Source organism: Sus scrofa, chromosome 6, assembly GCF_000003025.6.
Source record: "Sus scrofa isolate TJ Tabasco breed Duroc chromosome 6, Sscrofa11.1, whole genome shotgun sequence".
In the NCBI taxonomy this organism is placed as follows: domain Eukaryota; kingdom Metazoa; phylum Chordata; class Mammalia; order Artiodactyla; family Suidae; genus Sus; species Sus scrofa.
The window spans coordinates 52013395-52034420 of record NC_010448.4 but is presented as its reverse complement, the minus strand read 5'-3'; the positions used below and the strand labels follow the sequence as shown (position 1 = coordinate 52034420).

Genomic DNA, 21026 nt, shown 5'->3' with positions numbered 1-21026 from the left:
AGTTCCCGCTGTGGTGCAATGGGATTGTCGGTGTCGCTGTGGCAGCAGGGATGCAGGTTTGATCCTTGGCCCAGCACCGTGGGGTAAAGATCCACTGTCGTCGCGCTGGATCCGAGTCGATCCCTGGCCCAGGAACTTCATATGCCGCTGGTGCAGCCAAAAGGGAACAAAAAGAGAAAGCAGAGGTTGAGCTAGCAGGAAAAGCACGAGGGGCTCTGGCCACGAGTGCTGGCTCCCTTCCCCAGGCACTGTGTCCTGGGAGTAACTCTGGAATCCCAGGCAACCCTAGGATGTAGGTTCCTGTTTTCCAGAAGTGAAACTGAGGCACAGAGAAATTGGGAATTTTCTCCACATCACACAGCTAATTAGTAGCCAAACTAAGATTTGAACCAGGCTGGTTCCCGCAGCTTCGTTTCTTATCCCAACCTCACCTTTCGCAGAGAAGCAGCTGTCAGAAAACGTTTGGCACACACACACTTTTAATTATACACATTGCACGTGGTTTAAATATCAGGAGTTCACACGGACATTCCTGGGGGGCTTCCCTTAGGCGGGGAGGACAGTGGCTGCTCGGCACCCATGATCTCGGCAACGCGTGGCTGAAGAGCGGCACTGCTCTCCAGAGGGCGCAAGGCCACCACAGGCACATGGCCACCTCCATCATCTTGATGGCCTGGCCAAGGAGGTTCTCCCTCCCCCACAGAAAGCACATCTGTGTCTCATGCTTTATTTACAAGGGCCCCCACCTTCCCAGAACCCACGAGAGGGGCCCAGCAGAGCCACACGCCTGAAAGGACTCTGAGCTCAGCGGCTATGGGCCGGGTCTGTCCCTGGAACAGGGGACCCCATGGAAAACAATGGACAGTCCCCAGGTGCAAACTGAATCCAAGTGCGCGTCTGTGTAGGGGAGGGGTTTGTTATATATGCAGGTGGTCTAGGCGCCTCCCTAACTCCCATTGCCAGGGGCCACCCAGAAGGGTGCAGATGTGTGTCCACACGCTCCAGCTCGCGATGGTCCTGGCCTCTGTGGATGTAATTTCTGCTCCGAAGCCTGCCCTTTAGTTGCCCGTGATTCTGTCTACACTCAGAAGCCTGTGCTCCGGACCCCAGTGCCACTGGCATTTCTATCTCTAATCTGCCCGCAAGCTCCAGACCCTTCCCAGCTTACCATGTCCGAAGAGCATCCTCGGTTCTCCCCTCCCTGCGCCTGATCTCCCCATCTCTTTCCTCTTAATCCCAAACCAAGACTGACTTCTCTCCTTGTTACCCTTTCCTCATGCGATCCACTGACAAAGGCTTCCAGTCTGGCCTTTGAAATAGTTCCATAATCAAGCCATTTTTCACACCCAAGGTGACTGCCACCCTGCTCTGGCCACCATCACCTCCCACCTGCATCAGCCTCCTCACTGGGCTCCCAGCCACCACCCTTGCCCCTAATAGTCTGTTCTCCCACCAGGACCTGTTTTAAAACACCAGCCCGCTCCCATTAGATGTTCCTGAGAATCTTCAGCACATCTGGAATAAAAATCCCAACTCTTTAGCCCCACCCACTTCTCTTTCCCCATCCCTTGGCTCTGACTCCTCCCCGCGCCGGAGCCACCCAGGTCACCTTTCTGTTCCTCAGACACAGCCAAGTTCTTGGCTGCCCAGAGCCCTTGCAGATGCTCTTCCTTCTGCCTAGAATCTTGTCGCCAAGTCTTCCCAAAGCTGTCTCGCACCTCTTTCAGGCATGGCCTAAATGTAACCTCCTCAGAGATGCCCCAAGACCACCCTAGGCCCCCTTCTAAGGATTCTTGATAAGCTCTTCCACCGTGTATATATAGCTTGATGAGTCGGCCTCAGGTCTGTTCCTGCCACTCAGTTGTGATCCTAAAACAACAGAGACCTTGTCTTCTGTTTCCTTTCACCCCATCACCACCCGTTTCCCCAGCGCCCTTTTCACCAGGCCTGGTACACAGCAGGCGCTCAATAAATACGTGCTAACTGAATAGACACAAGAATCCTGCCGCCTAACAGTAACTTTCCAAGATATGGCTGGCCTCATCCCCGGGACCTGGAAGGGTCCTTGAGCACGGAGAGCGGCCCGCGGGGACCTGGCCGTGGCCGGAGCCCAAGCGCAGGGTCTGGAAGGCGCGCTCCCGGGGCTGGCGCGGCTCCTCGTCGAGGCTGTGGCGCAGGCGGCAGCGGTGCCAGCCCCGGCGGATCTCAGACTGCACCTGCAACGGGACTGCGCTCAGAGGCGGCGCCGGGCGCGCCGTTCCATGCGCGACCGCCAGAGGGCGCGGGCGGCGGGCCGAGGCTCTCCCTACCTCCTTGTTGATGAAGCAGTAGAGGACGCTGACCAGGAAGCCCTGCCAGACGAGGCGCAGGGTTAAATCGGGGCTGGGGGCGGGGTTATAAACACCTCTTAATGACTTCGGACCCTTTCTAGGCCCCAGACCACCTCGTCTGCTGCCACTCTGGTCTTAGGCTATTGCCGACACTTTCTCCCTGGCTCCCGACTCCGCCCTTGGCCCTGGTCAATTTTCTAAGCACTTGGGGATGGAGGCTAAGAACAGGTGACCCCAAAAGTAGGCTGCTTGGATGTAATAACCGCTTCCCCACTTGGGCAAGCTGCTTAACCCCTGTGCCTCAGTTTCTTCATCTGGAAAATGGAGGAATAATACAGTGGTGGTTGTGAGAAGTGAGGTATTATTAATATGTAAGACGCTCTGGTGCATGGGACAATAGTTAAGCCTTTTTCTGTTTCTCATAATAACTTTCTACATAATATATATTATTAATAAACTTTAATAAAAAGTTGTTTTTATATTTATTTAAATTTTACATATTTTACATATAAATTTAAATAAATATAAAATAGATTTATAATTAAGTAATCCACACGTTAATATGAAACAATTATTTCCTGTGTAATTATTAAGATGTTACTTATTATCACTTTTCACAGTCCGGTTTAAGTCTGATTATGTCCCTCTGCTCCTTGGCTCCCACCTCATTCGGAGGGAAAGGAGTTCCCACTGTGGCTCAGAGGTGATGAACCCAACTAGTATCCATGAAGATGTGTGTTCCATCCCTGGCCTCACTCCGTGGGTTAAGGATCTGGCGTTGCTGTGAGCTGCGGTGTAGGCCAGCAGCTACATCTCCAATTTGACCCCTAGCCTGGGAACTTCCATATGCCTCAGGTGCAGCCCTAAAAAGACCAAAAAAAAAAAAAAAATTCATTCAGAGAGAGAGCTTAAGTCTTCAATTGGTCCAAGGACCTGCCCAGGTACCTCACCTCTGTCCTACCCCCACCTTGCTCTTGCTGACTGTCCTGCATCAGGCGTGCTGGCCTTTCTCCATCATGACAGGTGACAGGTACCATCTTCTGCCCCAGGGATCTTGCACTTGGTGTTTCTCTTCCTGGAACATTTCCCCAAATACCTTCTTGCCTTGTTCCCTCCTCTTCTTTGGGTCTCCGCTCCAGTGTCTTTTCAGAGAGGCCTTCCCTAACCCTGTCTGTAACTTCATCCTTCTTTGCCTGCTCCTCACTTCAGTTTTCTTTTATTTATTGATTTATTTTCTTTTCTGGCCGCCATGTGGCATATGGAATTCCTAGGCCAAGGATCAGATCCCAGCGGCAGTGGCGACCTACACTGAAACTGCAGCAATGCAGAATCCTTAAACCAATGTGTGTGGCCAGGGACCAAACCCATGTCCCAGCGCTGCAGAGACGCTGCAGATCCCCTTTTGCCACAGCGGAACTCCCCCCCCCTCCTCTAGGCACATCTCACCATCTGATATTCTGTATATTTTACTTACATAGTAGCATCTTTAGCATTTACCTCTCCCAGTAGAGGGTAGGGACTACTTGGTTCTTGGCCGTTTTACTGCAGTAAGCCTAGAAGACTTCATACATAGTAAGTGTTCAATAAATTTTTCCTGAATTTTTTGAATGAGCGGCCTTATGGAGAGAGACTAGTATTGTCCCCACTTTAGAGATGAGAAAACTGAGGCCCAACAAGGTAAATCAGGGTGGGGACTAGAATAGGGCAAGCAAGTGCAAGGTTGAACAAGCATCTCCTTCCCTTTTGCACTTGAGGCACTTCACCTGCCTCACCCTTGCTCCTGCCCCGAGGTGAAGGCCACAGAGCTGGAATGTGCTAGAACCTAAATTTGGCCCGAAGCCCTTGATCTGAACCAGGAGGCACCACCTCTGGAGCTGCCTGGTCTCCTTCTTCTCCCTGCCACTTCCCCAGCCTGGAATGTAGCTAGCTCAGTACTTTGTGTAGAATAAATAAACAAAATCCCATCTTCATGCCCCATTCTGTGGCTGCAGCGGCTCCTGCGCCAGGGTGATTGTAGCCCTCTGCCCCTCTGGGTAGGAGGACCCCATGTCAAAGGGTGTAGAGCCTGCACCCCGCTTAGGCACCTGGAAAGAGCTGAGGAAGATCTCAAAGGCGAGCTTGGCCAAGCGCAGGGCACCCCGGGCCTGTTCCTCAGTCACAGGAGCAAACACCACCTCGTGGACGCCCAGCAGAGGCACCAGTGTCAGCGTGGAGCGAGCCAGCCTGGGGGTAGAGGGTAGCAGTGGTCCCACAGCCCCAGGTCCCCATCTTGCACACAACCACTTTCCCCTCCATCCCCACCGCCCTCCTTTACCTCAGCCGGTAATCTGGGCAGCGCATCTGTCGAGTCCTCAGCTTTGACAGGAGGATGCCAAGGATGCGGATGAAGATGAGAAAATTAATCTGTGGGGAGAGAAAGACTCAACCAGCCCCATACTGTCTTGGAAAACAAAGCATAGCTCCCTGCTTCCCAGGGTGGGAAATCCCTGAGACCAGCCTGGAGGAGGTGGGGCCGTCCGTACCAAGATGGTTAGGAGGATAGGGGTTCTTATGATCCACCAAATGGCCTTGATATCATTCCGCTCCCAGCACCTGGAGGAGGGGGAGTAGAGCTAAGACAGAAAGTCATAGGCTCAAGGGATCAAGCTCCCCAGGCCCCGCCCACCTTCCTTAAAACCACACCCACATTTCCTTAAAGCCCCGCCTGCTATGATTTAGGCCCAGTCCCCGTCCCTCCCCGGACCGTACTTCTCGAACACAACTTTCTAAGCGACATCCTTCCTTTAGACCCCACCCGGGCCCTAGGGGCAATTAGAACCGCCCCAAATTTCCATCACGCCCCGCCCACGTCCCTCAAAGCTCCGCCCACCTCCCAAGCCCCGCCCCAGGCCCCACGACTCACTGCGTGTCCTCGTACAGGTACCTGACGATCACCCAAGGAATGACGAAAAGCGCGGGGGCCCCTGTGCAGACCCCAACCCCCGCCCCCCACCCCGCCGCAGCTGTCAGAGCGCGCGCACGGCCCCCCAGCCAGGCCCAAGACCCGCGGAATCCCCGCCGGGAAGGGGAGGCAGAAGCCTAGAGAGGGGAGGAGAACCCCCGGGGGAGAGCAGCAGGGAGGCTGGGCGAGGGGAGGCGCGCCGGACTGGGCAGGGGGCAGGGTTGGGGCTCACCCCAGCCGAGGAGCATGTAGCAGCGGAAGTGGCCCTCCTCCGAGCCTCCCACGAGCACCAGGAGGCTATGAAGGTAGATCCCCTCCACCAGCAGCCACGTGTAGTTGGCGCCCACGCAGTACTGGGTCACGATCTGGGCCGTGCGGCAGGCAGCTAGAGCCTAGAGGGTGGCCAGGCAAGGGGAGGGGGCAGTCAGGACCCCCTCCACCCCCATCTCCTGTCGTCACTTGACGTCAAATACCCTCCTCCCACTCCCTGTCACCAAAGGATGATACAAGTTGGTTTCTCTCCCCCATCCCCTTTCCTTGTGTGAACTCGCTCACTCTAACCTCTTTTTAACAATTGGTATCTGGAGTTCCCATCGTGGCTCAGCGGTAACGAACCCGACTAGTAATCATGAGGATGTGGGTTCGATCCCTGGCCTCACTCAGTGGGTTAAAGATCTGGCATTGCTGTGAGCTGTGGTGTAGGTCGCAGACACCGCTCGGGATTTGGCGTTGCTGTGGCTGTGGTGTATGCCAGCTGCTGCAGCTCCGATTCGACCCCTAGCCTGGGAACCTCAATAGGCTGGCAGGTGCAGCCCTAAAAAGGCCCAAAACAAAAACACAATTGGCATCTTACTTTTACATCTTGCTGTCAGAGTTCCCCCTAGATCTCCCCATTAGGGCCTCTCCCACCCCCTCTCCTTCTAAGAAATAAACTCAACTGCTCCACCTCTCAAAAGTTTTCTCTGATCTACCAGCATAGGGACTTTCTCACCCGTTGGATTTTTAACAATTGGTATAGCCTAACTTGCTACCCAATAGATAGTTTTTCTTGCCTCTGCCCTTAGATTTTAGTTTCTCCCACCTTGTCTCCCAGGAACAAATTGACATCTACGAAATCCCCTCACCAGTTAGTTTCTCCCATCCTATCATCTCTCCTCCTCTGGCAAGGGTCTCTCTCACTGGTGAGAAAGTCCAAATGATGGGTGAGATACCGAAAGAAAGGGAATGGAAAATTCCAACCGCAGAAATGATGTGTAGAATACCACTCAGCCATTTAAAAAAAAAAAATCATGCCATTTGCAGCAACATGGATGGAACTAGAGATTCTCATACTAAGTGAAGAAAGTCAGAAAGAGAAAGACAAATACCACATGATATCGCTTGTGTCTGGAATCTAATGTATGGCACAAATGAACCGTTCTGCAGAATAGAAACAAACTCATGGACATAGAGAACAGACTTGTGGTTGCCAAGGGGGAGGGAGTGGGATGGACTGGGTGTTTGGGGTTACTAGATGCAGACCATCGCATTTGGAGTGGATAGGCAATGAGATCTTGCTGTTTATAGCACAGGGAATTAATTATATCTAATCACTTGTGATAGACTATGAATGCGAGAAAAAGAATGTATATGTATGTATAACTGGGTCACTTTGCTGTCCAGCAGACGTTGACTGAACATTGTAAATCAACTCTAATTTTTTAAAAAAAGATGGAGAGAGAGATGACGAGGTGGGAGAGTTCAGTGATGGAGGAGATCAAGTTGGGACGGTCCCTCTCCTGTTGCCTTGCAAAGGCCAGGAGACGGGATCTGCTGATAGAGTAGGAGGTAGTACATGGATTGAGAGGAGGCAGAACCCCACTCTGAGGAGGAGAGAGACGACACTCACCTGGTTCCACAGGACAGGGGCCCCATCCCCAGAGTAGGGGCCGGGGGGAGGAAGCAGCCGGTCTCGGGTGAGGATGGCTGCTGCCCGCAGCATGAAAGATGTGAACAGGTTGATGTGGATGTAGTTGCGAGTGCAGCGCAGCCGCCTGGGGGATGGGGGAGGTCGTCTGGGGACCCCTGGAGACCTGTCCTTGGCCACATAGAGCCCCTTAAACCACCTCCCGGCCCTTCCCACAGAACCACCATTGGAGGCTGGCTGCCTGTGGAGCCTGACAGCCCATCTGCAGCTCTGCTGCCTCCACTCAGGGCTGGGGGGGGGGTCCCACCTGAAGAAACTTAAGATGAGCAAGGCGAGCAGCAGCGTGGCAAGGGACAGGGAGTAGCCCACTGTGTACACAACCTGCAGTCGCTCCAAGATCAGCCTTTGGTCCTGGGGTTGGGGGGAGGACACGGGAATAGAGCTCAGGTCTTCCCCTGGGGGCACAAAGGAGCTGGAAAGATATTTGCTCTTGGGAGCTCCCTGGTGGCCTAGTGGTTAAGAATCTGGTGTTATCACTGCGGTGGCTGGGTTTTGATTCCTGGCCCGGAAGTATTCCATGGGTGAGACCAAAAAAATAAAAAAAAAAGAAAGAAATAGATATCAGCTCTTTCTTCCTATCCCAAATCCCAATTTTCTCTTGGGGATCCACCTACCCTTGTTTGAGTGGAGAACGCCACCCCTCATCTCCAAGGCAGGCACGTGATCAGCCAATCAAAACACACACACATGGGGAGTTCCCATTGTGGCGCAGTGGTTAAGGAATCCGACTAGGAACCATGAGGTTTCGGGTTTGATCCCTGGTCTCCCTCAATGAGTTAAGGACCTGGCATTGCCGTGAGCTGTGGTGTAGGTCACAGACGCGGCTCGGATCTGGCATAGCTGTGGCTGTGGCATAGGCTGGCAGCTGTATCTCCGACTGTACCCCTAGCCTGGGAGCCTCTATATGCTGCGGATTCGGCCCTAAAAATACAAAAGACACACACACACACACACACACGCAAACACACATACACAAAATCAACTCTACCCCAATAAAATTTTTTAATAAGAAATATATATGTATGACTGGCTCACTTTGTTGAACAGCAGAAACTGACAGAACATTGTAAATCAACTATAATAGAAAAAATTAAAACCTTAAAAAAAAAAAAAACCCACACACATGCACAGTGATTAGTCCAGGGCAGGTATATGACCCAAACCAGGACAACGACAGTCAGTCCCGGGACAATAAGTTGGAGCTATTGAGAATCAAGTGCAGTTTTCCCACAGTATTGCTTGGTTGGTGGAATGTGAGCCTAGTACAAATGAGGACCCCCTTTTCCACCCCATAGAAGAGAGGGGACCATCATGGGGGGGGGGAGAGGCACAAATATGGTAAGAGACACTCCCAGACCCTTCATTTTAGCACCTAGGTCCAGATGTGCCTAAAGCTGTAGCCTTATACTTTTCGATCACAAAAGCCAATACTTTCCTTTTTCTTGCTCCTTCAAGCAAGTAGTTGAGTTTCTATCTCCAGGGACCCAGAGTTCTGAACAGTACAAGGGACTTTATGCTCTGTCTGAGGCTACTGTCTTCTTGCCTGGAAATCCTACCCTGAATCCTTCGCCTCTTTTTTTGGCTGCCCCGTGGCGTATGGAGTTCCCGGGCCAGGGATCAGATCCGAGCTGCAGTCGCAATGTAAGCTGCAACACCAGATCCTTAACCCACTGTGCCGGGGATCGAACCTGCGACCCAGCGCTCCCAAGACGCCGCCGATCCCCTTGCACCACAGCCGGAACTCCCATCCCTCATCTCTTCTTACCTGAAAAGCCCCATTCTTCTCTGGGTCCTCACACTGAGAATGGTCTCGCCAAGGTCCCCACTGGCCGTCACTGCCACAATGGCGGAGGACAAAGCCTGAAGCCACTGTGGGGAAACAAGGGAGGGGATCAGAAACACAGAGAAAGAGAAGACAGAGATGGAGACGGAAAGACAAACTGTGAAGCAAAGGCAGACAGAGACAGCCAAAGTGAGGATGATGATGATAAAACCTTACGTAGCATTTTACACGTATTAATTAATATTTATAACAAGCCTATGAACTTGGTACTATCAAATGTCATTTTACAAATGAGGAAACTGAGACATAAAGAAATTAAATGAACTACCCTAGGTCATGCAGCTAGTTAGGCAAGGAAGACCACGATGGGCAGAGACAGACTCACGAAAATGAGAGAAGACCCCGGTGGTTCTCAGAGATACAGAGCCAGAGAAGGGGGCATTATGTGGTGATCCAGGGGGGGGTGTGGACGGACAGAAGGAGAAACCCCGCCAGAGCAAGAGGAGCAGGAGAGCTGTCAGGGTTAGGAGGTAGCTGTTTGTGTCAGAGGAGGGCCTGGGGTCCAGGCGGCAGCTCACCGTGGCGGTGCCAGGGCAGGTACCAGGGGCAGGACGCGCGGGCAGTGGCGTTGGGTGCAGTGTAGTCCCAGCAGACGTACATATCGAAGGACCCGTTACAGGCGAGACCTGGGGTAGGCGTGGGGCGCAGAGATCCGGTGGACCTACTGTACCTTGTGCCCATTGCTTCTCCTTCCACCCACAAGCCCTGCCCTAGCGGTGCCCACCTGAAGTGGTCTGGTCTCTGCTCGGTCAAAGCTCCTCCCACCAGACCCCAAGGCTCCGCCCATCTTCCCAGCCCTACTCTGGGCTCCTCCCACCAAGCAAGTTCTCACCGCAGATGCTTTCCACTCTGGGAAGCCCTTCCTCGGTTCCACCCCAAACTCCGCCCCCTTCGCGGTCCCACTTTTGGTCCCACCCACCTAGTGTGGGCCCCGCCCAAGACCCTTCCGCTTTCAAGCTTCTTCTCAGGCCCCTCCCACGCAGCCCACATCTACCCTAGACTGGTCTTTGGCGCCCCGCACGCACGTTAGTCCCGGGCTCTCCTCAGGCCCACCCCGCTCAGCCCCAGACCTTCCCTTGCCCCTAGTCCTCCAGCCCTGTCACACCTGGTAGGGGATCTGCAGCCTGCAGTGTCTCCTGGCACTCCCTGCGGTACCGTTCCCAGCGCTGGTACAGCTCTCCCGCTGTCTGCCCCTCCGAGCCTGCCTACAAAAGGAGAGAAGAGAGGAGCACCCCGCCCCGCCCCCTGCTCCCGGGCAGCCGGTTATTTTACGGCCAGAAACACCCTAGAGGGACTTGGAGGGGCCGTCCTGTTTTGCTCAGGAGTCTCGGGTAGCATAGAAACCTCTTCTAAGTCTTGAGTGGTGCCTAGAAACCGCCAGGCAAGTTGCTGTGGGGGACCGTGGGGGACTTGCGAGTGGGGTAAGATTTAAGGCCGTCCCCAGACATCCCTCCGAGCCTTGAACTCCTGGGCTCCTCCGGTTCTCACCTCCGCCCTCCGGAGCAGCGGCCCGCACAGCAAGAGCAGCAGCAGCAGCCGCCGGGGTGGACAGTTCCGCATCGTGAGGGTGGCGGGGCATGGGGGACGAAGACTCCGGTCACGCAGGGGCGGCCCGGTCTAGGGGGTCCGAGGACCAAGTCAGGAGCCTCTGCCCTCGGCCCCAGCCCCAGCGCCAACCCCCTCAGGGATTCACATACTCGGATTCGGAGGCAGCCCCCCGCCACCACGAGTAGGATTTGGGGGCGGGGTGGGGGGAGGAGGTAGCCGTGAGGAGTGGGTGGAGACTCCCCGGCCCGCCCCTGGCCGTTGCCAGGGCCACGAAGGTGGAAGGGGGATGTTTGCTGAGGGTGCGGTTGCCTTAGAGCTGGGCTGGGCGGAAGCGCCAGTGTCACCCGGAGTCTAGACCTGGTGACTCCAGGGAACCTGGATACTGCCTTGGAGAAGAAGAAATAGAGCTTAAAATGACTCTTGGAGTTCCCACTCTCCCGTCCAAAGGACGTTCAAATCTCTGATAGGAACCAGACCTTATCGAACTTTCCCCACCGTGGATAAAACCCAGGGTCGACGGGGCAACCCTCTCCTTTGGGACTAGAGAGGCGTCAGACCGGGGTTTAGGTCTGCAGGAGCCCAGATGCCTGGAAATCGGTCTGACACCCAACACCCTACACGGGGTACCATGCAGGGAAAGGGGGAAGCAGGGAGGATCTCAGATGGAGCCCCAGAAAGAGTGACAGATGCATGAGACAGACATACAGAGACTAGAGACACAGAGACAGACAAAATGAGACACACAGCAAGAGACAGAGACCAAAGGGCAGAGAAAGATGGAGACAAAAAATGTGGGCTAGGAGGCAAAGAGGAGATAGAGACACGGAGAGAGACACAGAATAGGGGAAAGGGACAGAGATACGGAGCTGTCTAGAGGCTAAACAGGGAGACACGGAGACAGAGATACCAAGCGACAGCCTGTGGGCTCAGAGAGAGACAAAGGCACAGGCTAAGAAATGGAGAAAGAGGGGCTCAAGACATGAGGGGGACTTGGGGCAGGGGAAATGGCCCGGAATGAGGGGCGCCCTCACCTGTCCCAAGCCCTCCTCTGGACCCCTTGCTTCTGACTCTGCTGCCTCTGCTGCCGCCTCCGCTGCCTCCACTTCCTCGCCAGGGCTCTGGAAGAGGTGACAGCCTGGGGTGGTGGGAGGGGCGGGGCCAGGGCGGGCCGGAGAACGGGAGGGGGAGCTCTGGGCAGAAGCCCGGGACTGGGTGCTCGGCGCTTGTGAGTTTCACAGCCTCTCAGGGTCTCGCGGGGGGGCAGTCACAGAGTCATCGCCCTGAGCACATCCCCCCCACCCCCCAGAGTGCACAGCCTCTCGCATTATCCCAGCTCCCGCACGCGGAGGCGCCGTCACACACACACCGTCACACACCGTCCCACACGCTGAGCCACAGAGAGGGCTCACACACGGTTCCTCACTTCCTCCCGTCCATTCGCAGTCCTACAATGCACCGTCGCTCCCAGGTTGATGGTTACCCACAGTGACAAAGCCACTCACACAGTCCCGGCATCCTATTGCGTCAATCACACATGTTCACACCATAGGTAGGTCACATCACAAACACCATCTCCCCCTCCACTGGTCTGTGTGTTGCATGAGGACAGGGCATCTTGGTCACCCAGCGTCACTCAGCACAGGTTTGGGCATAGAGCAGAGGTTCAGAGAATGATTGTTGATGAAATAAAGGCCCACAGTTATAGGGTTCCTCACCACCCTTTAACGACGTGGTCTGAGGATCACACACAATGTTACACAACTACACACCCGTTTACACGATCATACATCACCTCACACAGGTCACATAATCCTCTTCAGAGCCCACAGGCACATCCCAACAATACATGTTCCCAGAGGTCCCTAAGGCACACACTCTCACATATTCCCAGTGTCATTTGGTCACACCTGTCACCCTCAGTCCCACCCAGTGCTAAGGTTACCCAGACACACAACACTCCATTACAACCTGCACTCACAAGTCACATACAGTCACACACAGACACACAGTTGTGCCCAGGCTCACACACCAGCATCCCACAAGCACACACAAACCCACAGCCTCACGCCATCTCCTTGTTCCAATCTCCACTGAATCACACACCTCCTCACACGCTCCATTTCCAGTCTCTTCCTTTGCCCTGAAATATGGAGACCCTCTGGCTTAGAGCCCGGCTCTCCGTCCTCTCTTCCCCCATCAATGCAAACTGCCAATTCCAGCTCATTAATCATACCGGTAATGCTCATGAGCACACACTCCCCTGGGAGCTGTAAGATAAATGGGACAGAGGCAGGTCTGCCCATTTCGCAGAGGAGAAACTGAGGCCCGATGGCCCCAGAAGGGCAGGGCGTAAAGGTGGCATGAGATCCAGCAGGAGAGGAAGGAAGGAGACCAGGCTGAGGGTGGGGCGGGTGTGAGGGGGGTCCTGGCTTCCTGACCTCCAGCTTGCCTCTCTGCTCTCTGCCCTACATTCCTGGCGCCCTCTGGGTCCTGGGAAAGGCTCGGGTCACAGAGTGGAGAGGAGAGGGGGCTGAGATGGCCAGGCACCTTGGGAAGAGGCTGGTGCTGGGAGGGAGTCTCTCCTTGGCTCCAAGAGGGTCTGGGGGTCACTCACTAGAGATGGGAAGGTGGGGGAGGCAGAAAGGGGGGGAGCCAGAGGAGAGAAACTGAGATGGTGAGAGAGACAGGAAGAGAAACTAAGGATGCAGAAACAAAGACAGGAAGAGGCAGAGAGGAGAGCAACCAAGAGAGCCAAGAGCTGGACAGAGAGAAAGAAACTGAAAGGGGAGTTCCCAGTGTGGCTCAGTGGGTTAAGAACCTGACTAGTATCCACGAGGATCCGGGTTTGATCCCTGGCCTCAATGAGTGGGTTAAGGATCCGGCGTTGCCGTGAGCTGTGGTGCAAGTCACAGAGGCGGCTTGGATCCCCTGTTGCTGTGGCTGTGGCGGAGGCTGGCAGCTGTAGCTCCAATTCAACCCCTAGCCTGAGAACTTCCATATGTCACAGGTGTGGCCCTAAAAAGACAAAAAAAGAAGGAAAGAAAGAAAGGAAGGAAGGAAGGAAGGAAGGAAGGAGGAAGGAAGGAAGAAAGAAAGAAAGAAGGAAAGAAAGAAAGAAAGAAAGAAAGAAAGAAAGAAAGAAAGAAAGAAAGAAAGAAAGAAAGAAAGAGAGGAAAGTAGAAATACAGAGAGACAGAGAGAGAACAGATATGAATCGAGAGATGGAGATGTTGAGGATGGAGATGGGTGGACTGGAGGGCGAGAGAGCCCGAAAGGTGGGGCCCTGGGAAGCGATAACGAGGCTGGAGCCTGGAGCTGAGCAGCCCGCTGGGGTTCAGAGACCCCCACCCCACCCCCAGTACCCTCATCATTGTTTCCAGGAGGACACAGGGCAGAACAGAGAACCAGGGGTGCACATGGAGGACAGGAGGGGGCCACCTGGGTCTCTGACTGGCCCCCTGCCCATCTCAGGCCCCCCGGGAGCTTTTATAGTTCCCCTGGGGTCTGGGGAGGGGGCAGCGGGGCCACAGAAGTCGCCACCCTACAGTGCCCACACTCAGGGCTTCTGGAAAGGGCAGGCGGAGAAGAAGCTGGGCCCGCTCCCTTTGCCCTCTGGCCTCTCTGTCATCCATCTCTCTCCATGCCACCTTCTCTCCTTTTGGTCCAAATCCCTCCTTTCTCCTTCTCTCCAAGCCCACGTTCTGTTGGCTTGTCTTCCTCTCTTGTTGGCTGGACTGTCTTTTCTCCTCTCTTCCCTCCAGGTTTCCTTCCACCCCCACCTCATTTCTCTTGCTCACTCCTGCTCGCTCCACCCTCCTCCGTCTCTTTGTGCCTGATTTGAAGCTTTCTTCTTCCTTGTCCTTCTTTTCCTGTCTCCTCTCAGGGCTTCTGGCTGCTTCCCTCTCTCATGTCCCCGGGGCCCCAGATCTCCAGACTGCTGTTCCCTCCACCCCAGCCATGACCAGGCAGTGCCCCCCCCACCTCAGGATGCGGCAATGGGAAGGAAGTAGGGGGCCTGTGCCTCCCCCTATGGGGCTGCCCAGCTGAGAAGAGCCTGCAGGGAGCAGGCAGGGGCCTGGAGTGCCGGCAGATGGTGCAGGAGAAATGAGGCAGAGAGAGATGGGGAGAGGAGGGGCCCACAGGGACTGAGGCCAGAAAGGCTTGGCTGAGATGGCCCCCTGAGATTCGGGACTGTGTCGACAAGGCCTGAAAGACAGACAGACAGACAGACAGACAGACACACACACACACACACACACACACACACACACACATGGAGAAAGAGATCCAGAGAGTGTCAGAGATGGCAATACAGAGACTGAGAGACACACATCTGGATGCATGGGCATCCAGAGAGAGGCAGAGAGACAGACAGAGAGTTAGAGCGAAAGTAGATGAGACTAGGAGCCTGGGACATAGGGACACAGGATCCAATGAAACACCAGGAGACAGCGCTACACACACACACACACACACACACACACACACACACACACACAGATATGAACCAGAGAAAGACAGGAACCCAGAGACAGATCCAGAGACAGGGGCTTAGAGAGACCTACACACACAAAATGGGATCCAGGAGTTCCCACTGTGGCACAGCAGAAATGAATCCGACTAGGAACCATGAGGTTACAGTTACTATCTCTGGCCTCATTCAGTGGGTCAAAGATCTGGCGTTGCCAAGAGCTGTGATGTAGCTCCCAGATGCGGCTCGGATCCCACTTGCTGTGGCTGTGGTGGAGGCCGGCGGCTGTAGCTCCGACTGGACCCCTAGCCTGGGAGCCTCCTTAGGCCATGGGAGTGGCCTTAAAAAGCAAAAAAAAAAAAAGAAAGAAAGAAAAAAAACAGGATCCAAGAGAGAGACAAAGAGACATGAGACCCAGAGAAAGGTAGGTAGAGACGTGGCTAAACACAGAGATGGGGACACAAAGACAGCAAGGCGAGAGGACAGAGAAAGCGACCCGGAGAGACAAGATCTGAGCGACATAGACCCAGAGACAGGTATCCAGAGACAGGAGCAGAGACAGAGATGAAGAGATTGTGCAGAGACAGAGACAGGGAAGGCAGAAAGATGGGGTGGGATAAACTCTCTCAAAGGCACCATCAGGCAGAGATGAGGCCTGGCTCCCCTCGCCCTCTTCTTGGAGGGGGGTGCTCCTCCGACCCGTCTCTCCCCCTCCTTCCCCACCCCCCCAGCACATCTCCATAGCAACCGTCCCAGATCCTGAGCGCAAATATTGTTCTGGACAGAAGCAGCGGGGCTGTGTTGACATAATCTCTTGCTGGTGGGGTGGGGGCTGCAGGGGACTAGGAGGCCAGGATGGGGGACAGGAGAACAGAGGGGCTCTCAGCTGGAGCCCCACAGACAGCTCCACACTCCCCCGGGTCCTCCAAATCTAGCTGCAAATCTCCCCGCCCTGGGAGGAGCCGCTTAGAAGCTCAAACCTGGAGCCCTTGCTGCCCCCTAGTGGTGGTGGGGGAGCCCTGAAGCACCTTTACCAGCATCAAGGCAGGCAGGTCGCCCTAGGCATTTACCTCCTGTGTTTTGTTTGGTTTTCTCTTTTTAGGGCTGCACCTGCGGCATATGGAAATTCCCAGGCTAGGGGTCGATCGACCTACACCACAGCTCAGGGCAACGCCGGATCCTTAACCCGCTGAGCAAGGAGGCCAGGGATCCTACCCGCATCCTCATGGATACTAGTCCTTTCCTTGAGCCACAACCGGAACCCCGCCTCCTGGTGTTTTAGAATCTGGCTTCTCCTCTCTCTTTCCCCAACCCCTGCTCTGCTCCGGGACCATTCTCTCCCCATTCTGCTCCCCTAGTCGTGCCCCCTCTCCCTTCTATCCACCCTTCAACTGCTCCAGGACAGCCAGGCAGTGAGAGTGCTCCTGCTAAAGCACGAACCTGCCCCTGTCCCTTGCCTGCTCGAAACCTGCCATGGCTCCCCTGTGCCCTCAAGAGAAAGCTCAGCCTCCTCTCCACTGCCTTCCAGGCCTTTGCTGAGCTCTCCAGCTAACCTTAGTTCCAGCACTTTTCTCAACCTCAAATACTCCCACCCAATTTTTGAGCTAGGCTCTTCCAATCCTATCTCCAAGGTTACTCCACAAATAATGATGTCTGCGACCTACACCACGGCTCATGGCGACGCCGGATCCTTAACCCACTGAGCAAGACCAGGGATCGAACCCACATCCTCATGGACACTCTGTCGATTCTTGACTCCCTGAGCCACAACAGGATCTCCACATGTTTCTTTTAAAATTAGAGTTTTCTCTGGATATATGCCCAGGAGTGGGCTTGCTGGATCATCTGATAACTTATTTTTAGTTTTTTAAGGGACCTCCATATTGTTCTCCATAGTGGCTGCACCAATTTACATTCCCACCAATAGTTACTACTAGTTAATAATACTAATAGGTACCATATATTGGGCATTTTATATGTATTTCTCTCACTTGATCCTCGTAACACACCTGTGGCAGAGGCATTTTCATCTCCGTTTTGCAGATGAAGAAACTGAGACTCAGAAATGGGCAGTAGGAGTTCTCTTTGTGGCTCAGCAGTTAACGAACCCAGCTAGGATCCATGAGGATGCGGGTTCGATCCCTGGCCTCGCTTCAGTGGGTTAAGGATCCAGCATTGCCATGAGCTGTAGTGCAGGTCGCAGACACAGTTCAGATCTGGCGTTGCTGTGGCTGTGCTGTAGGCTGGCAGCTGTGGCTCTAGCCTGAGAACCTCCATATGCTGCAGGTGCGGCGCTAAAATAGCACAAAAAAAGAAAGAAAGGAAGAAAGAAAGAAAGTGGAAGTAACTTGCTCAAGATGACAGAGCTCTTAAGTGACGAATCAAGGACCTAGTTTCCACACCAGATACATAAAGAAAGACAGAGACAGAGATGAGAGAGAAAAGCAGGAGGAGACCTAGGAGAGAAGGAAACTGAGAGACAGAAAGAAAAGACAAAGCCTGACTGTGAGCCCTGACCCCTCCCCATTCTGGTCACCGGGCCTTTACCATGAAATCACTCATAATAAAACTAGCTCCAGGGATTTCCCGTCCTGGCTCAGCAGTTATGGAACCCGACTAGCATCCATGAGGATGTGGGTTTGATCCCTGGCCTCGCTTAGTGGGTTAAGGATCTGGTGGCGTTGCCATGAGCTGCGGTGGAGCTTGCAGACATGGCTCGGATCCCTTGTTGCTGTGGCTGTGGCCCTCATTTGACCCCTAGCCTGGGAGCCTCCATATGCCGTGGGTGCGGCCATCAATAAAAAGACAATAAATAAATAAATAAATAAATAAATGCAATAGTTTGTATCTACTAACCCCAAGCTGCCAATCCATACCACACCCGCCTCCTTCCTCTTGGCAACCACAAGTCTGTTCTCCATGATTGTGAGTCTCTGTTCTGTAGATAGGTTCATCTATGCCATATTTTAGATTCCACATATAAGCAATATCACACGGTATTTTTCTCTCTCTCTCTCTCTTTTTTTAGGGCCACACCTGCAGCATATGGAAGTTCCCAGGCTAGGGATCTAATTGGAGCTGTAGCCTCTGATCTACACCACAGCCACAACAACGCAGGATCCGAGCCTCATCTGCCAGCTACACCATAGCTCATGGCAACGCTGGAGGCCAAGGCCTGGGATTGAACTATGTCCTCATGGATCCTAGTTGGGTTTGTTACCACTGAGGTACAACGGGAACACCTTTTCTTTCTCCTTCTGACTTACTTCACTTAGTATGAGAATCTGTAGTTGCATCCATGTTGCTGCAAATGGTGTTATGTTGTTCTTTTTATGGCTGAGTAGTATTCCATTGTGTATATGTACCACATCTTCTTAATCCATTCCTCTGCTGATGGACATTTAGGTTGTTTCCACGTCTTGGCTACTGTGAATAGTACTGCAATGAACATAGAGGTGCACATATCTTTTTTTTTTCTTTTTTTCTTTTTTTTGGGGGGGGCCGCACCCACAGCATATGGAGGTTCCCAGGCTAGGGGTCAAATTGGAGCTACAGCTGCCAGCCTTCACCACAGCCACAGTCACAGCCAGAGCAAAACCAGATGCAAGCCACATCTGCGACCAACACCATAGCTCATGGCAACGCCAGATCCTTAACCCACTGAGCGAAGCCAGGGATCGAACCAGAAACTTCCTGGCTCCTAGTCGGATTCATTTCCGCTGCGCCATGACAGGAACTCCTGCATGTATCTTTTCGAATGAAAGTTTCGTCCATTTATACCCAGGAGTGGGACTGCTGGATCTTATGGTAGTTCAATATTTAGTTTTCTGAGAGACCTCCCTTGCTTTGTTTCTATCAGTAACAAAATTACCTGTGATCAGAGCATGATAGTGGCCCACATCTAATTTAGTCATCGCTTGGAACCCATTATTGATCTTACATAGTAGGTGTGCCCTGGGAAATGCATAGGGGCTGCTATCATTTCTGTGTGCCTACTGTGTGCCAGGTGCTGTACTCATGTGCGATTTACACCTGTGGCCTCCGTGGGGCTCATGGAGGATACAGTGACAAACGGCCAACATCTTCCCGCAGCCCTGGAGGTCCTCTTACCTCCCTGACGTCATCTATCTCCTGCTCTCCTCTTCCTCCACAGCTCCATCCTCACTGTTGTTCTCGTTGCCCCAGGAATATGCCAAAGTCACAGCTGCCTCTGGACCTTTGTACTTACTCTTCCCTCTGCCTGAAAAGCTACCTCCCACCTCCCGTCCATGTGTGATTCTTTCATGCTTGTCACTCACTTCTCAGCTCAAATGTCACTTCCTCAGTGACCCCGGTCTCCCTAAATTGCCTCATCCTCTCATCTTTCACCATATCACTCGCCTTATCTCTGTAATGCCAAGGGCTGAAATTATCTTACTGGCTCCGTGCCTATTTCTTCATCTGTAGAATGGTGATGAAAATAGGGCTTGTGGTGAAGACAACTAAGCGCTTGGCACATAGCAGTGCTCCATAAGTGTTAGCTGGTGTTATTTGTTTTGTCTGTTTTGGTTTACCATCTGTACCAACTGCAAGGTCCATGAGAGAATACTCTGGGGCTGACTTGCTACTGACACTCCAGGACCTAGAACAGAGTTTGGCACATACGAGGCACTCAGTAAACTTTTTTTTTTTTTTTTTTTTGTCTTTTTAGGGCTGCACCTGAGGCACATGGAAGTTCCCAGCTAGGGGGTCCAATGGGAGCCATGGCCGCAGGCCTATGCCACAGCCACAGCAAGGTCAGGTATGAGCCACATCTGTGACCTACACCACAGCATGTGGCAATGCTCCCACTGAGCGAGGCCAGGGATTGAACCTGCATCTTGATGGATACTAGTCTGGTTCTTAACCTGCTGAGCCACAACGGAACTCCCAGTAAACACTGTTAAACGATATGACCTCACACTTTCCGGATGTGGAAACAGGTTCAGGGTCACAACCAGAAAGTGGTGGAGTCAGGATTCAAACCCAGGTCAATCTGGTTTCAAAGCCCTGGGCTTCCAAGGTCTGCCTGTGTCAAAGGCAAGTCTTTTCTGCTTTGGGCTCCTGCCTATAAAGCACGGTCTGGGTCACTTCTAGGGGTTGAGCTTCAGTGGGGACTTGGGGAAGGTGGTCCAGTATTCTTTAAATCCATTGTCAGGTTTTGTACCCTCCCCTCTTCCTCCAGCTTCCGAGACTGCTCCGACTGACACCGCCAGCCGGCCAGGCATCACAGCTGTGCCTGCGTCAAAACCCGGACTGGATAATAAGGTTGTGGAAGATGAAGGCTGTAAGGGAGGAGCTAATGGTCTGGGGCTGCGGATAAAGAAGTGGAAGGAAAGGTTAAGGAGGGACTAAGAGACTTGGGGGGAGGGATCTAAACTCCAGGGGTCGAGCCAATTCTATCCGGAGGCCGGGTCAAGGCTGCTGGACTAAGTACCATCCTCCTGAGATGCTTAGGGGGCGGTGCCAAAGGCTCTGGGGGCGGGAATGGAACTTTAGCTCCCGGCGGGATTCTGGGGGTGGAGCTTAGCACCCCGGGGGCGGGTACAGATAGAATAAACAAGAGCTCTAAGAAATAGGCTTGAATAAGAGTTCCAGGGCGGAGCTAGTGGATATCTAGGTGGATTTGAGGCTTTAGGGTCGGGCTCTCGTCTTGCAAGGGGGATTTTTCGAAAATCCAGAAAAAGATGAGGGAGGTTTGGGCAAATATGGAAGTGTCTTCTCCCACCTTAGCTTCCTCTAAAAGCCAGGGGCTACGCTTCAGGCTGAAAAGCAGAGAAGGCCCTGCCCCTTCCAATCCTTCTGCATCCCTGTTGGCTGAGGGGCCTGCGCGACAGGTTCTCATTGGTCCTGAACAGGCGAGGAAGGGGTCTAGAGAGAATACGCGCCTGTTGTGGGCGGGACCAGAC

The 21026-nt window shown here is 53.5% G+C and overlaps 1 protein-coding gene across 3 annotated transcripts; it reads right to left on the bottom strand.

Annotated features, from left to right (window-relative positions):
- Positions 462–11754, bottom strand: GIPR (gastric inhibitory polypeptide receptor). Of its 3 annotated transcripts, none has more exons than XM_021094579.1 (14): positions 11660–11754; positions 10569–10697; positions 10186–10285; positions 9599–9706; positions 9003–9106; positions 7485–7588; positions 7160–7304; positions 5504–5663; positions 5233–5293; positions 4853–4922; positions 4645–4733; positions 4415–4553; positions 2310–2351; positions 462–2216 (listed from the first exon to the last, which is right to left on the bottom strand). In XM_021094579.1, exons 2-14 carry the CDS (start codon positions 10638–10640, stop codon positions 2010–2012), a joined length of 1401 nt encoding a protein of 466 aa, XP_020950238.1. In that variant the 5' UTR covers positions 10641–10697; positions 11660–11754; the 3' UTR covers positions 462–2009. The 3 variants fall into 3 exon arrangements, with proteins under 3 accessions (XP_020950238.1, XP_020950237.1, XP_020950239.1); XM_021094580.1 differs by having other exon boundaries at positions 2126–2216; positions 2310–2382; XM_021094578.1 differs by having other exon boundaries at positions 462–2351.